At 40.1% G+C, this 16614-nt stretch overlaps 1 protein-coding gene across 1 annotated transcript in view; it reads left to right on the plus strand.

Moving 5' to 3' along the window:
- SLC10A7 (solute carrier family 10 member 7) overlaps positions 1-15501 on the plus strand; it is a 43030-nt gene extending 27529 nt beyond the window's left edge. The window contains exon 5 of the mRNA XM_032186967.1: positions 15367-15501. Within this exon, the coding sequence (XP_032042858.1) occupies positions 15367-15387 (21 nt within the window). The 3' untranslated portion in view covers positions 15388-15501. The remainder of the gene's footprint in view (positions 1-15366) is intronic.
- Positions 15502-16614: the final 1113 nt, after the last annotated feature.

Here is a 16614-nt window from a genome sequence, read left to right on the forward strand (position 1 = left end):
TGCATTTTTGCCCACTGTATTCTCATTGTGTTACTGCTAGTTTGCAAATGTCTTTGTTTCAAAGAAATTAAACTTTGCCTGTAAATTTAAAGTAGAAAATTAAAGACAAGTATCGGTATTCTTCATGCCATGTATGCTTCTGAAGGTGGAGCTTTATTTCTGGGTTAAGTGTATTTCATTAGGTCGATTTTATGGTCAAGTAACCATATTTATCTTTCTGCAGGAAGTCTCTTTGTCAGGAAATATCACCAAGCTTACCCTCTGCCATCCCCTTATGCAGGTATTAGAGGCATATGTAGACATTTTATTAGCTGATGAGCTGTTTAATTACAAGATAAGAAACAGCTTTGAGTGGAAGAAATGTGGAGTTCTTCCACCTCCATTCAGAAGCCTCTTCCCTCCAACCTTCACTGGAGAGGTAAAGGCAGCCTCCAAAACCTGGGTGAATTTTATTAGAGTTGTTTATGGATGTTTTCTCCAAGGCTTGCTCATACATACAGAAACTATCCAAATGAAGAACTGCATAACGTACATGCAGTCAGCCGTGAACTGTAGAGTAATACTGTTAAATGTCTTAGATTAGGAAATAAAGAGAGGATGTAACAGTTGTACCCACAGCATTTCATGTACATGTTGAAATCAGGAACCCTAGATAGACATTCATACTTTGGCAGGCTTAATGGATCTCGAGTGAGATCAATGCTTGTCATTAAAAACATTGTTCATGAACTGCTTTTGTGTAGACTGACCAGGTTCTTGGAAAAGTTCCAGATGTTGTTCAAGACATTCCTGATGTCCAAAATGGCTTTTCCTCTCTCTGTTCCACTGTTATGTCAGATGCATGGAAGGTATTCCATTCCATTTCCAAATTAGGAGACGTGTTAATGTGAATTTTGTTTGAAGACCTTTGTTTTTTTTTCTCTGGAGTTTGCTTTCATATTTGATTTGCCTTTGTATGGATATATTGGCATTCCTGTCATGCTGCTGTGCTCACTTCTTCCAGCTGCTGAGTTTTTGGAGAACGGCTGTGAGGGTTTTTATTTATTGTTAGAAAACCTCACTGAATAGCTGTGATTTGCTAATAGATAGTGGAAGACAGCTTTAGTTTCCACTGTCTGGATACCTGTAGCACCTTAATTACTACTCAGAGTAAACCTAGGAGTATTTACTTGCTGAAACATTGGTTTATTTGCTGTTGGAGTTATGGTGATGGCATACAGCTTTGAAAATATGTCTGTTAACTGTATGTGGAGTTGTAGCTGTAGTATCTAAGATGGTCCTATAAAAATGTGCTTACTTTCAGATAATTTTAGAATCTATATCTATATCCTCTGTATTTTTCTGCCTTTAATATATAGGATTAGTAAGGGGCTTGCTTGCTTTATTGACTAAGCATTTATCTTCTGTATATTTTGTGAAGTGATCTTATATATTTGTGTGTGGAATATTGTTTGGTGTTGTTTTAAGAGGAGTAGGGAAGGTAAGTATGAAGGACTCACCATTAAGGGTTCTCTGGCAAGTGAAAACAGCAGGTTTATAATTATTTACAAAGCAGAAAATACCCAAATTAAAAGTCCACATTGTACTTATTTCATTTTTTTTTCTTACTTATATTGGTGCAATCTTCACTGATGTAGTCATGCTGTTTTTTAAGCATGTACGTTTGACCTGGTTTACCTCAAATGCTTTTCTAATTACACTGTAGTTTGGATTGTTCTGCAATAGATGAGGTACTGGTAAATACAGGGTAAGTTTTTAGTGTGGTAGTGTGGATTATTTTATGAGTTTTTCTGACTTCTTTCTGTTGTATTAAGCTGCATAGCTACTTGCAAGCTACAGCAGTTGTAGAAGGCATCAACTAAACTGTAACAGGCTGACATAGCAAAGCTTTTAAGAGAAACATCTGTTGAGCAAATATTTTTATAGACAGCATACAAAACAGTTTGTGTTGTCCTGGTGCTGCTGGTATTGTAAAATTGGTTTGGACTAATCCATGTTCATTTGAACAATGTACCTGCTTGGTGCGAGGAAGCAGGGACAATTCGGAGAACTGGGAGCATATGAATATGACTCCAGTCATATTCAGAGAAAAGAAAGAAAAAGTATCTTTTTGAATAACTCAGCTGCGCAGAAGGTTTTATTTATTACTATTTTTTTTTTAATCTGTCCTCATATTGTAACTAGAAGCACAAGTTCTTTTCTTCTTGATCCAAATACTAGAGTGCATTAAGAAACTGCTAAAATACATTGAAGCAACTTTTTAGCAACGCTTTTCCCACAGAGAAATGCTGTAGATGGAAAGAAGCGGAGTATCTGTTGTGAGAAATACGAAGATAAAAGTAGGGGACTCTGTAACAGCCTGGCCCTTAGAAAGTTTAGCACATAATTTCAGACTGCTTCTGTCTGTAACAATTGCGTAAGGTTTTGGCAAGGATTTGTTTACTTTGGGGGCTGATGCAATGTGGCAGAGTATTCAGAATTTTCGGCAAAGCTCTGTTTTGAATGCTTTGCAAGTACCTTGAAATGAGGCAAAGTTAGATCATACAGGCCTGTATGATATCTTGGGAGAGGATTAGAATCTGCGTTTCATTAGTGTCCTTTTTAATTTGCCTTTGTCAAGGGAAGTTCAAAAAAGGTGGGGTTGTGGTTTTGAGTCAAGAAGTGATCTCTTATTACTGCTGCTATGTGCCACCCCTAGGTTTTATAAAGGATGCCGCTCGGAAGTATGTATCTGGGATGATGTTCGTGTTACAGGCATGCTTACTGCCCTCAGAGAAAGGTGTGTAAGATTTTTAGTTCTTCCAGGTCTTGTTTCCTTCTCTTGCCTGGGATCACCCAGGACAGAGAGCCTTCGGTGTAGGAGAAGGGTCTTCTCCTTCAGGGCTGCCTGCTCAGCTCGAAGCCTACAGCCATTCTTGTCCAGCTGCCCAGAGTGTCACATCTGATGACACCTCTGGTTTGGGGAGGATGGGAATCTAACAGACTAGAGTTTGTGGCAAAACCCAGCTAGCCTCAGGTGGTAGAAATAGTGGAAGCTTCTAGCCTTAACATTAAACCTTCCTTGCTTCATGTTAGCAGCCCGTTTTACCCCTGTGCATTGTGAAGTGTGCTTTTTCTAAGTCCAGAGCAGCCAGTCAGGCACTAGGCTGATACTGCTGCACTTGTCAGAGGGTCATACTTCAATGATAACATTGCTGGCAGTTAAAATCGGTGACAGTGAATTAGTCAAAAAGAGTGTTTGGATGTTGGAGTTATTTTTGTAGGGCTTTGAAAACGTTATTTCATCATGCAGTGTGTTGACCTTTCAATAAAATCTTTTTAAAATCCACCTATTCCTTGCTTTTTTCTACGTCTGTTTGCCCTGCCACACATTCTCTCCTGGATTATCGTTCATTAGCTTCCCCAAAGAGATTAGCAGCTCCTTAAAACGGGATCATGTGCGTTCTGCGTGAAAGCCGAGCTGGAGAGCAGAGAAGCCACAGGATCCCTATAGAAATTCGAAGACAATTTTGATACTCTAGTCCACTCAAAAATCTGCTGATACTGTAATGTTTTTTCCCTTGCCAGGACCCTCCTTGCCTGGTGTCATTTCTTGAGCTCTCCTGGGAAGAGATTAGTCTAAAACAACAAAGTAGCCAGATGTCTGGTTCTGAGAGAGTCCCAGAGGCCAGGGTATGGTAGGCAACAGCAATCGCTTGGGGCTGAAGATCAAAGATACCTGAGAATTACTTATGGGCACATACTATGTGTTGTTCCCATTATTAACAGTCTGAGAAAATTTGTATCCCTAATTAACCCTTTTGTTGGTTAAATTTTCTTGCCAGTGCAGTCTTGCCTGTAATAGCTATTTGCTCTTTTTGGTACTGTTACATATGTAGCTGTTAATTTAAAGACACAATAAATAAATAAATTGCAATACTGTCAAAGTAGCGAATTTGTGTAACTCTTTCAGACCCTAATTGTCATTTGTAAACAGCAGAAGTTAGCATGACTTCTTGTTTACTGTGCCATTCTCAGTGCTGGTGTTATTCCTATCCAGGATTGTGTCAGCTAGGATAGTTAACTTGTCAGGGTAGTGGGTTTAGAGCACTGCCTCCTAATCTAAGATGAATTCAAATCTACTCCCAGAGGCAGGGTGTCTGCACATCACCGCTTTTTGCCATATCAATATTTCTAATGAAATGCTAATTAATATTTCTTAGTGCTCAACACGTTTCTGTTATGTAGTCTAAAATAACAACTAAGATTGTAAGTGTTGTCTTTGATTTCTTGTAATGCTTTTAGGGTGGGTGGCTCCTGGAGGGAGAGAAAAAAAAAATCCGGTTGCAGCCTTCTGTGTTTTTTTTTTATTCTCCAAATGAAAATATCAAGGTTATGAGTGGAATGGCTGTTTTGCTAAGTGAAAACATTGCCTGTCATTGTAGAATTGTAGAGTTGGAACAATTTTTCACAGCTTAAGAATAATAAACTGTAGTTATCAGACATGACCTATTGTCTGTGTTATGACTGCTACAATTTCACTGTTTCATAGTGTAATGTTCATGTGTGGTAAATACTGTGTATGTGTTTGAGTGGGAGGGTGTGAATTTCTAGTCATACTAAATATGTGTTTGCAATTGATTACCCATGTTACATATGTTTAACAGAGACTTTTGAGTCATCAGTGGGAAGATGATCCCTGGAGTGATTTAAAAGACTGAATTTACTACTTGTTTCAGTCTTAACAGTTTGTTTTCAAAACATGCTACTCAAGCAAGAACCTCCCCCACCCCCAAAAAGCTGACTTAAATGAAAGTGCATTGAGTTTTTACATTTTTACCTTTGGGACAGGTATTGCCTGTCTCTCTTCCAGCATGGCCACAACTGCTGCTTTTTTGACTCCCCCCTCCTGCTCAGTTGCATACATTATCAGTATTGCTCTACACCCAAAGCAGTGTTTAAAAATAACCAACTAAATAAAAATCTAGTGCCTCAAGAAATGGCAGGGCAACGTTTTCTAGTGATGCAGGTATATTTAGCCTTTCAAGCCCTATGGCTGTCAGCAGGTGTAGTTGATCATCTTATTAATATTTTGAACCTCATTAAAATCTTGGTAGGATAGAGAACAGGTATTGTGCTTCTCAGAGATGCGAGGGAAAGGAGAGAATTAGAAGCACTGCCATCTCCCTCTTTGTTTTTTCAAGTCCAAAGCTGGACTTGAGGAAAAAAAACAACAGGCTTCAGAGCAATTAAGATGCTTGAGTAGACTGAGGGATAGGTGTAAATGCCTTATATAAGCTGACTAAATGCATGTATATTTAAGGTGTTACACTGTATTATGAATACTGCTTGCTTCTGAGCACTTCCATTACAGAAGAGTCTTTATGAATTTGAAATAACTTTTGGAAAGGAAAAGCACAGGAATGAAAGTCTGCCCCCTACAAATCTGTGAGAACAGTTGATGAGCAGCTGGGGGCTAGGGAGTGGTATTTGTTCTGCTGGCAGAGTTATATACAGAAGAAAACATCTGTCTGTTGCATTAATGTCATCCTCTTGGGTATGTAAGAATAAAACCATAGAACAGTGTTATTGAAGAGCAGGGAGTGTACCGAGAACGTGGTGAGGGAGTCTTGCAAATGGAAAGAAGAAAACTGTGAGTGAACACAAGTGTAAATTGTGAAGGAAACTAAAATACATCATCAGTGTGGATCCAATAGTTTGTTTCTGGAAGGAAATACGGTCTTTATAGGGGTGTTGACTTAAGAATTATGTTTTAGACAACATATATACATTTTCCTCCATGCGGCAACTTTTATATTCAGTAATTTCAGGAGTATTAACTGTTGTAAATACCCCATCATAGCCTGAGTACATCCTCTATTAGAAGCTTAGGTCGCAGTTTCCTTTTATTATATCTCAGCTATTGCAACATCTGGCCTTGGCTGTGTAAAACCAGCTACAAAAATCTCCTACCAACTTCATTGAGACACAAGCCTGATCTGTACAGGCCATGAAATCAATGGAAAATCTGCATTTCCATTCACAAATGTATTTCCATTTACATGTTCCATTCACAGCAAGTGAAAAATGAGGAATGTAAATAACGCTACAGCTTTCTGTTGTGGTTGGTGGCAATGCATCTGTAAGCACAAAATGTTTACCACAAACAGCAGAAGGTACTCGAGGACTTGATCATGCTTAGAATCTTGCTAGACAACTCCTGCTGGTGAATTTCTGATTTTCCAGCATGTCTTGTGCAACTTACCTTTACTTTGGTTTGTGGAGGTTTTGACCAGTAGCTTGGAGAAAGGAGGAAGTTAATTAGAACAGGTCTTAAGAAAACTGATTGTTAGGAAGGCATTTTTCTTCTAATCTCTTGTAATTAAAAATACACCCGTTCCTTTTCCTGGTTTACAGCTAACCAAAGTCATGTATATCTAGTGATGTTGAAGGAGAAAGCCTGTAGTGGGTGTTCCAATTGACTTGGATGATGTTCACTCTTACATCACCAATGTGATAGCAGTTGGTTTGTGAGGCAAAGGAGAGGGTTTAAATTGCAGACCCTAAAAGTCTAAATCACAGTAGGTGTACAAGCTGGTGGCTGTGTAAGAAAAAAACCCTTGACTGTATGATAATAAATGCAGCCCCCTGGCTTATCCTGGTGTTTTGTCCGTGACCCTTGTGACCGAGAATGAATTCAATGCAGGGGGCTGGTTTTGAGCACTCCTCTACCCAGTTCAGAGCGGTGCTGCTGCTAACAAGGTGCTGTGGCTGCTGACAGGCGTGGACGGCTGTGCTTTGGAAATGAGCTGCTTGTAAAGCAACGTGTGTTTTTTTGGCGACATGTAGTTTTTATTACTGTTGTGGAGTAGAGGAGTAGTAGCAGGCAGAACTTCCATAGTGTCTGCTTTCTAAAATATTTAAATTACATTGTTAGCATCATTTCATATGGTCTTTCTTTGACAGAGTATTGTGACATGAATTACTATCTATTAGACTTCTTTGCACTGATAATATAACAATGAGGCAATTAAAATAAAATACAAATTTGCTTCTGATTACCTCCTTCTTTGAGAGGGCTAGATAAATGAAAATTAATGAGGTTAGGGAAATTCTGCATCACAAGTGATCACGTAAATCTGGCTCTGCACAGTCTGCAAAACATGATTTTAATAAGACTGTATTACATTTCTGTTGTGTCTTCCGTCGTTATGGGGAATTAGGGCATGTGTATTTTTAAACAAAAATTAGAAGTTGTATTAGAGCCTAAGTCTTTTTTCCTTGTATTCTTTGAGATCATCTCTTAGAAGGTGAACTAAGTAGTATCTTTTACTGGTGCATGTGTTTATTTTTCTTCTAATTAAGAAGAAATGAAGAAAAAATTAAGAAAAACTAATCAGCAAAGTAGGTACCCGAGCTCATGCTCCATCTAAGCAGCACACATGCCATAAGTACAACGGCATGGGGCAGGACAGCACTGAAACACACGGCACAATGGATTTACACCTTCCCTGTATCCAAGGGGCTTGGCAGCATCAGGGACACGGGTGAGCTTCCAAGCCCTCAGAGGGCTCAGGGCACGCAGCCATGGCTGTGCCCCACCATCCAGCGGCAGCCCCACACCCACCACCTGTTTCCTCACTCTGATGCTCAGGCCCGGGCGGAGGCACCTGTGGGGGCCTGGCTACAGCCCCCTGAGGGCTGGGCCCATAGAGTGACCCCACAGCCCCATTGCCCACTACTGCGAGGGGTGGCTTGGCTCTGACAGCGCAGTTACACACCCAGCAATTGGAAGGGCAAAGGGCTCGGCAGCGAAAAGCAGACCTGTGCAGACGGCGGGAGGGAGGCTGCGGTAGGGCTCTCTCTAGGTGTGGGTACAGAGTTTATTAGGAAACCGGTAGTATAAATCCACTAATCGAATTGTTATTTACAAGTCCCATTTTCTGATTTGTTTCTCTGTGCCCCCCCCAGTGCTGATGTACACTGAGTGTGAAGTGCTTACCAAAGCAGGCACTTAGGTTGATTTATGTTAAGCCGAGGTGCTATAACACACTGGTACCAGTGTACAATGCTGACAATGGTGTATTTTTCAGGACTTTGATTACTGTTTCATGCTCTGCTACTATATAGCTACACTATGGCTTATAGCACTGATATGATTCTTTTATATATTATAGAGAAGTATATCGCTCTGAATTTTGTTGATACTTCCACAGGAGGAGGAGATACACAGATTATAGAAATGTATTTGTTGTGGTGTTAGAGCAAATTGAACTTTAAATCGACTGGCTGGTGACTATATTGTGATGTTTTTCTGACATTTTTTATAATAGACTTGACTAAGCAGCAGCTCAGGTTTAGAATGAATGTATGTAGCAGAGAAAAAAATGTTTTGTAAACAGCTTTTTGCTTTCCCCTTTGATGGTATCACTGGTATGCAGAGGCTTTCTGTACCTTTTATCAGGCTTTTATTAGTGGCAAAACATGACTCAAAATACTAGCCAGACATGATTTCTAACATCCGTTTTTGTCTGTTTCACCCAAAATGTGCTGATCACAGACAACTCAAAGAAACAGTAACCTAAACGAAACTTTTTAAAGTGAGAGCTGTATTTATGAAAAGCAATTATCAGCCAGATACCAAGTTGTTAAGTGCTTATCTTTAGTTGGTCTTTTGTGTTTGTGTAAGATGTAATTTTGAATTGCTTGTAGAGTACAAGGTGACTTTTTCTGCTGCTTACACTTGTTTGTGCATCCTAATTTTGTTCCTCAGTTTTGTGTTCGCATGTGGTGGCACTTTGCATTGCTGGTGAGGTTGCACGCCTGTCTTGGAACCAGGACCTCCAGCAGTACAGAACAGTGAGCAGCTCTTCCACTTCTGACCTGGCTGTACTGTCTGCACAACGCTGTCCATTTATGTATCATAGAGCATCTTACATTACTGAAGTGCTCTAAGGTGGAAAACATTCTGAATCTGGGTTGCTTCTGCAAACTTACTTGGTCTGACTGGGTAGCTAATGTTATGTTTTGGGCTTAAATGGTGTGACAGAACACAATTTTGTTTCCACGCCTTTTGCCTCATTCAGTGCCTGTGATGAGCAACTGTCACAAAATAGACAGTAGCAGTGCCTGTGCCTCCTCCTGGAGCCTTTGCACTGAACACAAAGTTATTGATTATTTCTTTTATTGAATTCTCCTTGGAGTTCCTTGTGGGCAATTCAAAATGTATTGGCCTCATCTCTACGGTTTCTCAGTAAGGTGAGAATATAGTTTTAAGCACAAAGTACTTGAAAAAAGACACACTAGAACTGTAAAAAAGACACATTATAGAGTAAGTGTTTTCCACTTAGAGTTTTTTTCAATAATTGTGTTTTTGTTTTTCTTTTACATTGTACATGCAATTCATTATTTATTAACTGCTTTAGAAATACAGAAGTTGGGCTACAAACCATGTTTTAGTAGGAAATAGTTAGGGACTTACTTTTTTTTTCCCCTTCTCTTGTGTATGTGCAATTGAGACTGTTTAGAAGTGTTTCCTCTTTCTCTCAGGAAAATCTGTGTGTAAATATTTTGTTTCAGGTCAAATTAACCTGGGTCAATCTTGCAGTTTTGCAAACAAGGGTGACGTCTTCCATGTTTTTCACTGTAATTTAGGTGCTTCATGCTTTCATTTCTCTTGATCAGTGATCTGCCTGGCTTTACCTTCTCAGTGCCTCATAAGAATTTGGTAACAGTGCTGCACCCTGGGAGATGTGGAGCAGCTGAAAAGCTTTGTGCAGAGACTGATAGGGGCAGAGGCCATCCTCTACCGGGTACCTGAGCAATTCAGGAGGAAGCAGCAAAATACCAAGATAAAATGGTTGTTTTGGTGTTTGTTTTTTTTTCTTCAAATACTGTATGGGAAGTTGTGATTCTAGGGAAGAGAATTTGGGATTAAAGCAAATGTTCGAATACTGGAATCTCCCTGATGGTGGATATTCCAGTTTTCAGCCAGCTCTGGGTGTAAATGGAGAGTGTAGAAGCTCAGTGAATGCAGCCACTAAGAGCATGTTTAATGCACTTGGCAGGTTTGTGACCTCTTGCAGTAAAACAAGCTTGTGCATTTCTTAGACTAGCACCCGGCACAGCTCTTGGTGAGCCTCTGCTCTCTGCAGAATGTGAATGGAATTCTGTACATGAAACCCTCAGATGTTTTCAGCTTTTCTTCAGAGAAGCAGCATTTTTAAAGTATTCTGTCCCATTAGAGAATAAAGTAAATTACTTCAAGGAAATTATAAAAATGTCTTTAATTTAGCTGAGTCACTACATATCTTTTACTTATATGTATACAAGTTATATATAAAAAAAAAAAAGCGTACATTATATATGTAGGAATGAAAAGTTCAAAGAACAGATTTAGTGTTTTTGTAGTTCATGATGTACTGCTACTGCTAGCCGGGTAGTTGTGAGATCAGGTCCATGACCTAGACCTGACTGAGACTTGAGTGCTTATCCTTGAACTTCAGTGAAGGCCAGCTGCCCCCCTGGTCCTTTGGGTTAGAGGATACAGCAGGTCCCATGGAAAATGGGGCCATCTCACTGATCAGAATCGAAAGGTGGTTTGGGTGTGCTTCCAAAGGATGGTGGTGGTAAATACTGATATTATAGTTGGCTTTTTTCTCTGAAAGCAAATTTGGAGCTTCAGTTAGTACTGATACACTGCTGAACTTCTGGGACAAATTTCTGAGATAAGTAACTCTTAAAGATGTGCAGTTACGCACTTTTCACCTCTTTTTTCCCATCTGTGTGTGTACGTGTATAACTATTTCTAGTTAAACTTACGTGAATTGTGAATTTAAATTACAGGGGTATCTGAACACACTGTTGCACACGTAAAAAAGGTTTCTTTTACATGCAGGTAGTGACTACATTGCTAGTCTCTTCCTTATAGTATACTACTTTTCTTTCCTATCGCTTTGCATTTCTGCCACAATGCTGTAGCATGCAGAGCTTTGACTGGCCTCATGAGAGGGGAATTTCCTGTACCATACAATACTGGTTTGCAGGAAAGCCAAATGTTGTGCTATGGTTAAATAAATAAAGTAGCTGTATTTCTTCATGATAGGAGCAGACATTTGTTGATGAGATGAAAATCTCTGCATCTTGTAACTGGGACCTGTGACACATTCTGATATAAGCTCCAGAGATGGATCTGTGCAGTGGGCCACGTTACACAGTGCACCTCCTTTAGATTAATGCTTTATTTCCTGGCTCCTGGCATTGCACGAGTAATGGTGAAGCTGTTCCCAGTGGCGGTAGTGACGAGGACTTTAATAACAATGTTTTTCTGGGCTGGTTTGGATGGTGTTGCAGTTGAAATGTCTGGTTCTGCTACTAACTGCCCAGAAAGCAATATGACAGTGGGATATTTATAGAAAGATGCTGGTGCAGGCACAGCCTTACAGTTAATGCAAAGGGCACCTTTTAAAAAGTGGCCTTGTGCTTTCATTTCACTTCAGCAGGGAAGTAATACTCTTTGGAGTTGTGGGACGCATTGTTTAACTAGACCTCTAATCATGTTATGGATGATGTGTCTCCAGGAGAATCAGGGGACAAGACCTTTAAGTGTTTTTATCACAGCTTAAGATCTCAGAAAATGTGAACTTAAATAAAAGTATGTTTGGGAGGTTGTTATTGCTCTGTATCCTTTTGAGGATACCTTCTACAGTATGTTTTTTATTTTTTTTTAGAGAAAGTCACTTACAGTTATGAAATGTTTGACCAGAAGAGAGGATCAAGTTGGCAGAGTCACTCATATACAGTTGTTTAGCTGAGCCTCCTTTATTAAATCATTGTTCAGCAGTCCATTTTTGCTGGTACAAGAGCTAGTGTCTTCACTGCTAAGGTAGTAAGCCTCAAGTCACTAACAAATACAAGATGTGAAAAAAGTTTGTGTAGCTTTCATACCAAAGTGTCAGTGACTGCTTATGTTCTTTCCTGTTTACCCTCTAATTGTGTAGCACAGCCTGGTTCACATTTGGATGTCAAATGTATGGCTGCTAATGCTTGTACTTCACAGTACTTGGGTAGGAGGGAGAAGTTACATTTTGTGTCCTGATGTCTAGGAGAACTATGGAAATGGGCTTTCCATTTGGGCAAAACTTCATACAGCAGGTTTGGCTATATGACTGTCACAGCAGGCCTTCGTGAAGTTTGTGGAGGAGGAAGTCAGATGCTAGAAGAAGGAGTTTGCAGATAGTTAGGCATGTGTGTATTCAGTGTGAGAAAGCGTGTGTTGTTATGAGGCTGTCAGCTTTAAGTCACTTCTTGTTTGAATGTTTACACTGGCACTGGACAGTAAATCTAGTATTTGCACTTAAAGTTCTAAAAGTACAGGAGAAAAAAAACACCCTGCCTCTATTTACTCATGTCAGTATTCAAAAATCCACTGTAGATGTTCAGGTTGCTTCCCCAGTGGGGTGCGTGGTGTAGGGCCTGCTGCTGGAAGGCACTCTGTCTTATAAGTATAGTATGGTTTTGTGGTTTGTGCTGCAGCTGGTGAGAGGGCAGCAGACTTACAAAGTTAAGCTACAGCTTTAGGGTACTGAAGGACTTGGAGTGTGGCTGTGTCCTCTGGAGTGTGGCAGAGTCCTAAAGGACTCTGACACAAGGATGAAGTGAGAGCTGTGGTGGCCATCTCTGCTGACAGCCCTTCTAGTTGTCAAAAGGAAATGGGTCACAGTTGCTAGAAAGAAGAAACCTCCATTCTCCTTAACCTCACAAAGGCATAGACATGAGGTTGTCAAAGGGCTGAGTTGGCTACGTTTGTGATTCTGGATAGAGCCTGGATAAGCCTTTTTTCCTGGTAAGTCATGTGGATAGCATCCTGGTTTTGCATGCTATGCAGCCACGCAAGCATCTGATACGGATGGGTCTGTGGTATCGAGGATAAAGCAACAAAACTGCAGGACAAAGCAGCTCAGCATTGTACTGCAGGTAGCATGTGCTGGGCAGGTGGTGTGCACTTCATGTCTCATGAAGCATTTTGTCTGTACCTGAGGAGACCGTATCTTGGTCCTGTCATTTAAGAGATGGATGTTCTCATGACAGAGGTTCTGCCCTCCTGGCTTTGTTCATGTGTCCTTTCTTGTGCTGATTCTAAAGGCTTTCACGTTCATTGTGCTTGGTTTCCAGCCCTTGCTCAGCATGGATTTCCTGTCACTACTCTATAGATGATAAGTATCAATGGAAATTTGCAGACTGACACACACGTTCTGCAAGTCTGAATGCTCAATGTTTGCTGTTTGAATTGTTAATAAATGTTAACACACTGGTTTTATTCTGTCTTTAATGTAAGTACTATCCTGGGTTTTAGTCTTCATCTCCTATAGCCTCAGTACAATAAATAGCAGGCTGACCCTTCAGAACTCCCTTGAGTTGTGCATGTTGCTCACAGAATAGGTTACCATTTGTTGATGTAAGCAAAGAGCAGGACAGTTTTCTTTGGTTCTCTCAGTATCGCTGAAACTATCGGTGAACAGAGAAATCCTTCAGTGGAGCAGCAAATACACTGCACAAGTGAGTCTGAAAGACCTGCTTTCTGACACCTTTTGATGGATGGTTTTGTATTTGTAAATATTATTACCAACAGGCTGTGCTGGTTATGAGGAACTACAAAAACGGGTGAGTGAAAGGCTGGTTTTCAACAGAGAGAACTTGGCTGCGAGTAGGCAGCAGGCAATAATTTGCTGCCAGCAGAGTCCCCAGCTCGTTTCTGTGTGCTGCTTGTGGCAGAGCACTGAGCCTGGCTGAAGCAGCACAAACTCCTATTCAGGTGATGGCAACCTCTGCCAGCACGGAGCAGATCTGTTGTGTGCACAGCCTCGTAGCCTTGGCTCAATGACGTGTTCTGGAGGCGTCATTCTCTGGATGATATTCCCCTGCTAAATTGCAAACATCGGGTTGGTTATTCTGTTTTCATTTTCTAGAGCCCTTTCAGCATTGTTTCCTTAAAACTGATGCTTACTGAAAGTTACTGAAATACAGAAATGTTTTCATATTGTCAGCACAGCGGTAAAGGCAGGTTGGGGATGAGCTGGTAACTTTTTCACAGGGAACAGATGTGTTGGACCACAGGGAACATGGCAGCGGATAAAGATATAATACCCTCCATATCTTGGTGGGCTTTTTTTGTATTTTTATTATTTGGTTGGTTGTTTTGGGGGTGGGAGGATTGTGTTTTGTTTTGTTTTTTTTAAGAGGGTAAGATTATTATTAAGGGTAAGAGGGTAAGGGTGTGCAGTTCCACTCCCCCACCAAAAAATAATGCAAGTAATTCAGTACTTTTAGGATGCTTTTCAAACGTTGGTTCATATTTTTATAAGATTTGTGTGGATGAAAAATTTAGTTATCATCACTGTCTTTGGGTTTTTTCTTTCTTTTTTTTTTTTTTTTTTTTTTTTTCCTCCATGAAATACCACTGCCTATCATGTATGTAAACACCTAGGGCCGAACTCATGTGTAAGATGCATACTATGGCTTCTGCTGAATTCAATGTGGAGTGTATATACACCTCCAGGGTCAAATCCAGGCTCTATTTGTTTCTCAAAGGTTATGCTGGAGGGTTAAAAAGGCATGAGCCTTGCCTTTGAGTGGGCAACTGTGCAGCCAGAGATTTTGCTGAGCAGTTAACACTAGCTCTTTTATTTTTGCCTTGCTGTAGCAGGATTTTATATGCATTTTAACAGTTATTTAAGAGTCCCCACATGCTTAGAAAAGAATCTGAATATATGTGCCTTTTTTAAAGCTGCATCATAACTAGGTTATTCCATCAATACAGTAGAATGACTGGGAGCTGCAGTTGGAACAATATGTAAAAATACAGCTTGTAAAAGATTTCCTTTATTAACTGTCATCATCCACAGAATATATGTTCAAATAAACGTTGTGTAATAACTAAATTTGAGATTAATAGGCCCCTTAAGAAACAGCGAAGTCATTCAGGATAGTCAGTGAAAAATAGCCTGTAAGACTGTAACATGCACATATTGTCCTGCTTACATGCTCTCTCTGGTGTCATTCCCATTTATCAATGTCGGCAAGCTCTGTTCTCATTAAAACACTCTTGCACAAAAGCAACTTAATTTTCTTAAGAGAAGAGGACACCTGATTCAATTTAGTGCTCAAAACCAGGAACTTGAATATATATATATTTTTTCCCGTCTGAGCTCAGATGAATAGTTATGAACAGCAACACAGATTAAACCTTATTAGGTATATTTATATTCTGTTTGCAGTAACAGTGCTGTGGCAAATAGCTTTCTACAGAGCTGTAACATCTTATTAATGGAAACAGCAGTTAAGACATGAGCTGCAGTAACACTCACATGAGATTTTATTTTTAAATAGGAGATGGAAGGAGTTGTTTAAAGGGACTCTGCCGACTCATTCAAGCTACTTCTGACGTCCTGCCTTCTTCCTCCACCTTCTCGAACTACACTGATCTCTTTGGGTAGATAAAATTTCCTTTTCTGTCCTGTTTGGTCAAGCCATTTCCATTACTTTCTTCAGCTTTTTTTTTTTTTTTCTTCTCTGACAAATAGGAGGCATGGATCTATTAAATTTTGCATTAATAACATGGACACTATAATCTGTTGTACTACATCACGCTCTCTGTGTAATCCTGCAATAGAACTGGTGGAGTTCTTATCTTTCCTTTTCCAAATCTTTTCTACGCTTCTAGGTTTTTTGCTCTTCTGCATTGTGCCATGCATGTTAACATGGATATTTAGCCTTATGTTTAGTACTTGAACTGTATTTACCACTAGTCTATGTCTGAAAATAAGGTTTTAGCTGGAGGTAATTGCAGGCCTACACAGAGCAGCTTTGTACAATGGCCAGACTGCTTCCTACTGAGATGCTCTGAGGCGTTTTAGTTTCCTTACTTTGTATCTGCAGCCTTGGCCCTTTCCATGAAGAGGGGATGGCTCATGGCCACGCAGGTCCTGGTGCATGGCACGTGCTCTGCATCCTCTCTGGGGTGCCTGGGGGATACAGTTGCAGTGTAAGCTTCAGAGCAGCACAGCTGGGAAGGTTACTTCCCTAAAGGCTGCCAAATGACACTCAAGATTCGAATGTTTAAATGAGTTATTTTTGTTTTTAAAATATATATATAAAGGTGAAAAAGCCTTTTTTTTTTTTATATGGCCCACATGTAAAGCTACGGGCAGCATTGTTTTCCTGTGACACTGCAGTAAAAAGAAACTGTAGTTATAGTTGAGTTGTGCACAACCATTTCATTTGAATCTTGACAAAAATGATAAAATGCCTTTTTTTTTTTTTTTGGACCCAGGCATTCCAAATGTTGCCAATATATCTTTTCCTCTCCTTTAGTGTAGTTCTGCTGCATTATTAGGGAAAGATAGTGAGTCTAAGTATTCCAGGGTAGTTTGATACCAAAAGAAAAGAAAATGGAGCAGAGTTTAGGATGTATTCAATATTTAATTCTATCAAAACCTTGGCATGCTTGTTTGATTTGCCACTGAATCACATGTGCTTGAATGCTGCATGTACTTGCCGTGGTGCTTGGACACCCACCTCTGGGGGACTGCTCAGCCCCTTGGCTATGGCTTTGCTTTTTTCTTTTGTCTGTTGATG

This window comes from Aythya fuligula, chromosome 4, assembly GCF_009819795.1.
Source record: "Aythya fuligula isolate bAytFul2 chromosome 4, bAytFul2.pri, whole genome shotgun sequence".
In the NCBI taxonomy this organism is placed as follows: domain Eukaryota; kingdom Metazoa; phylum Chordata; class Aves; order Anseriformes; family Anatidae; genus Aythya; species Aythya fuligula.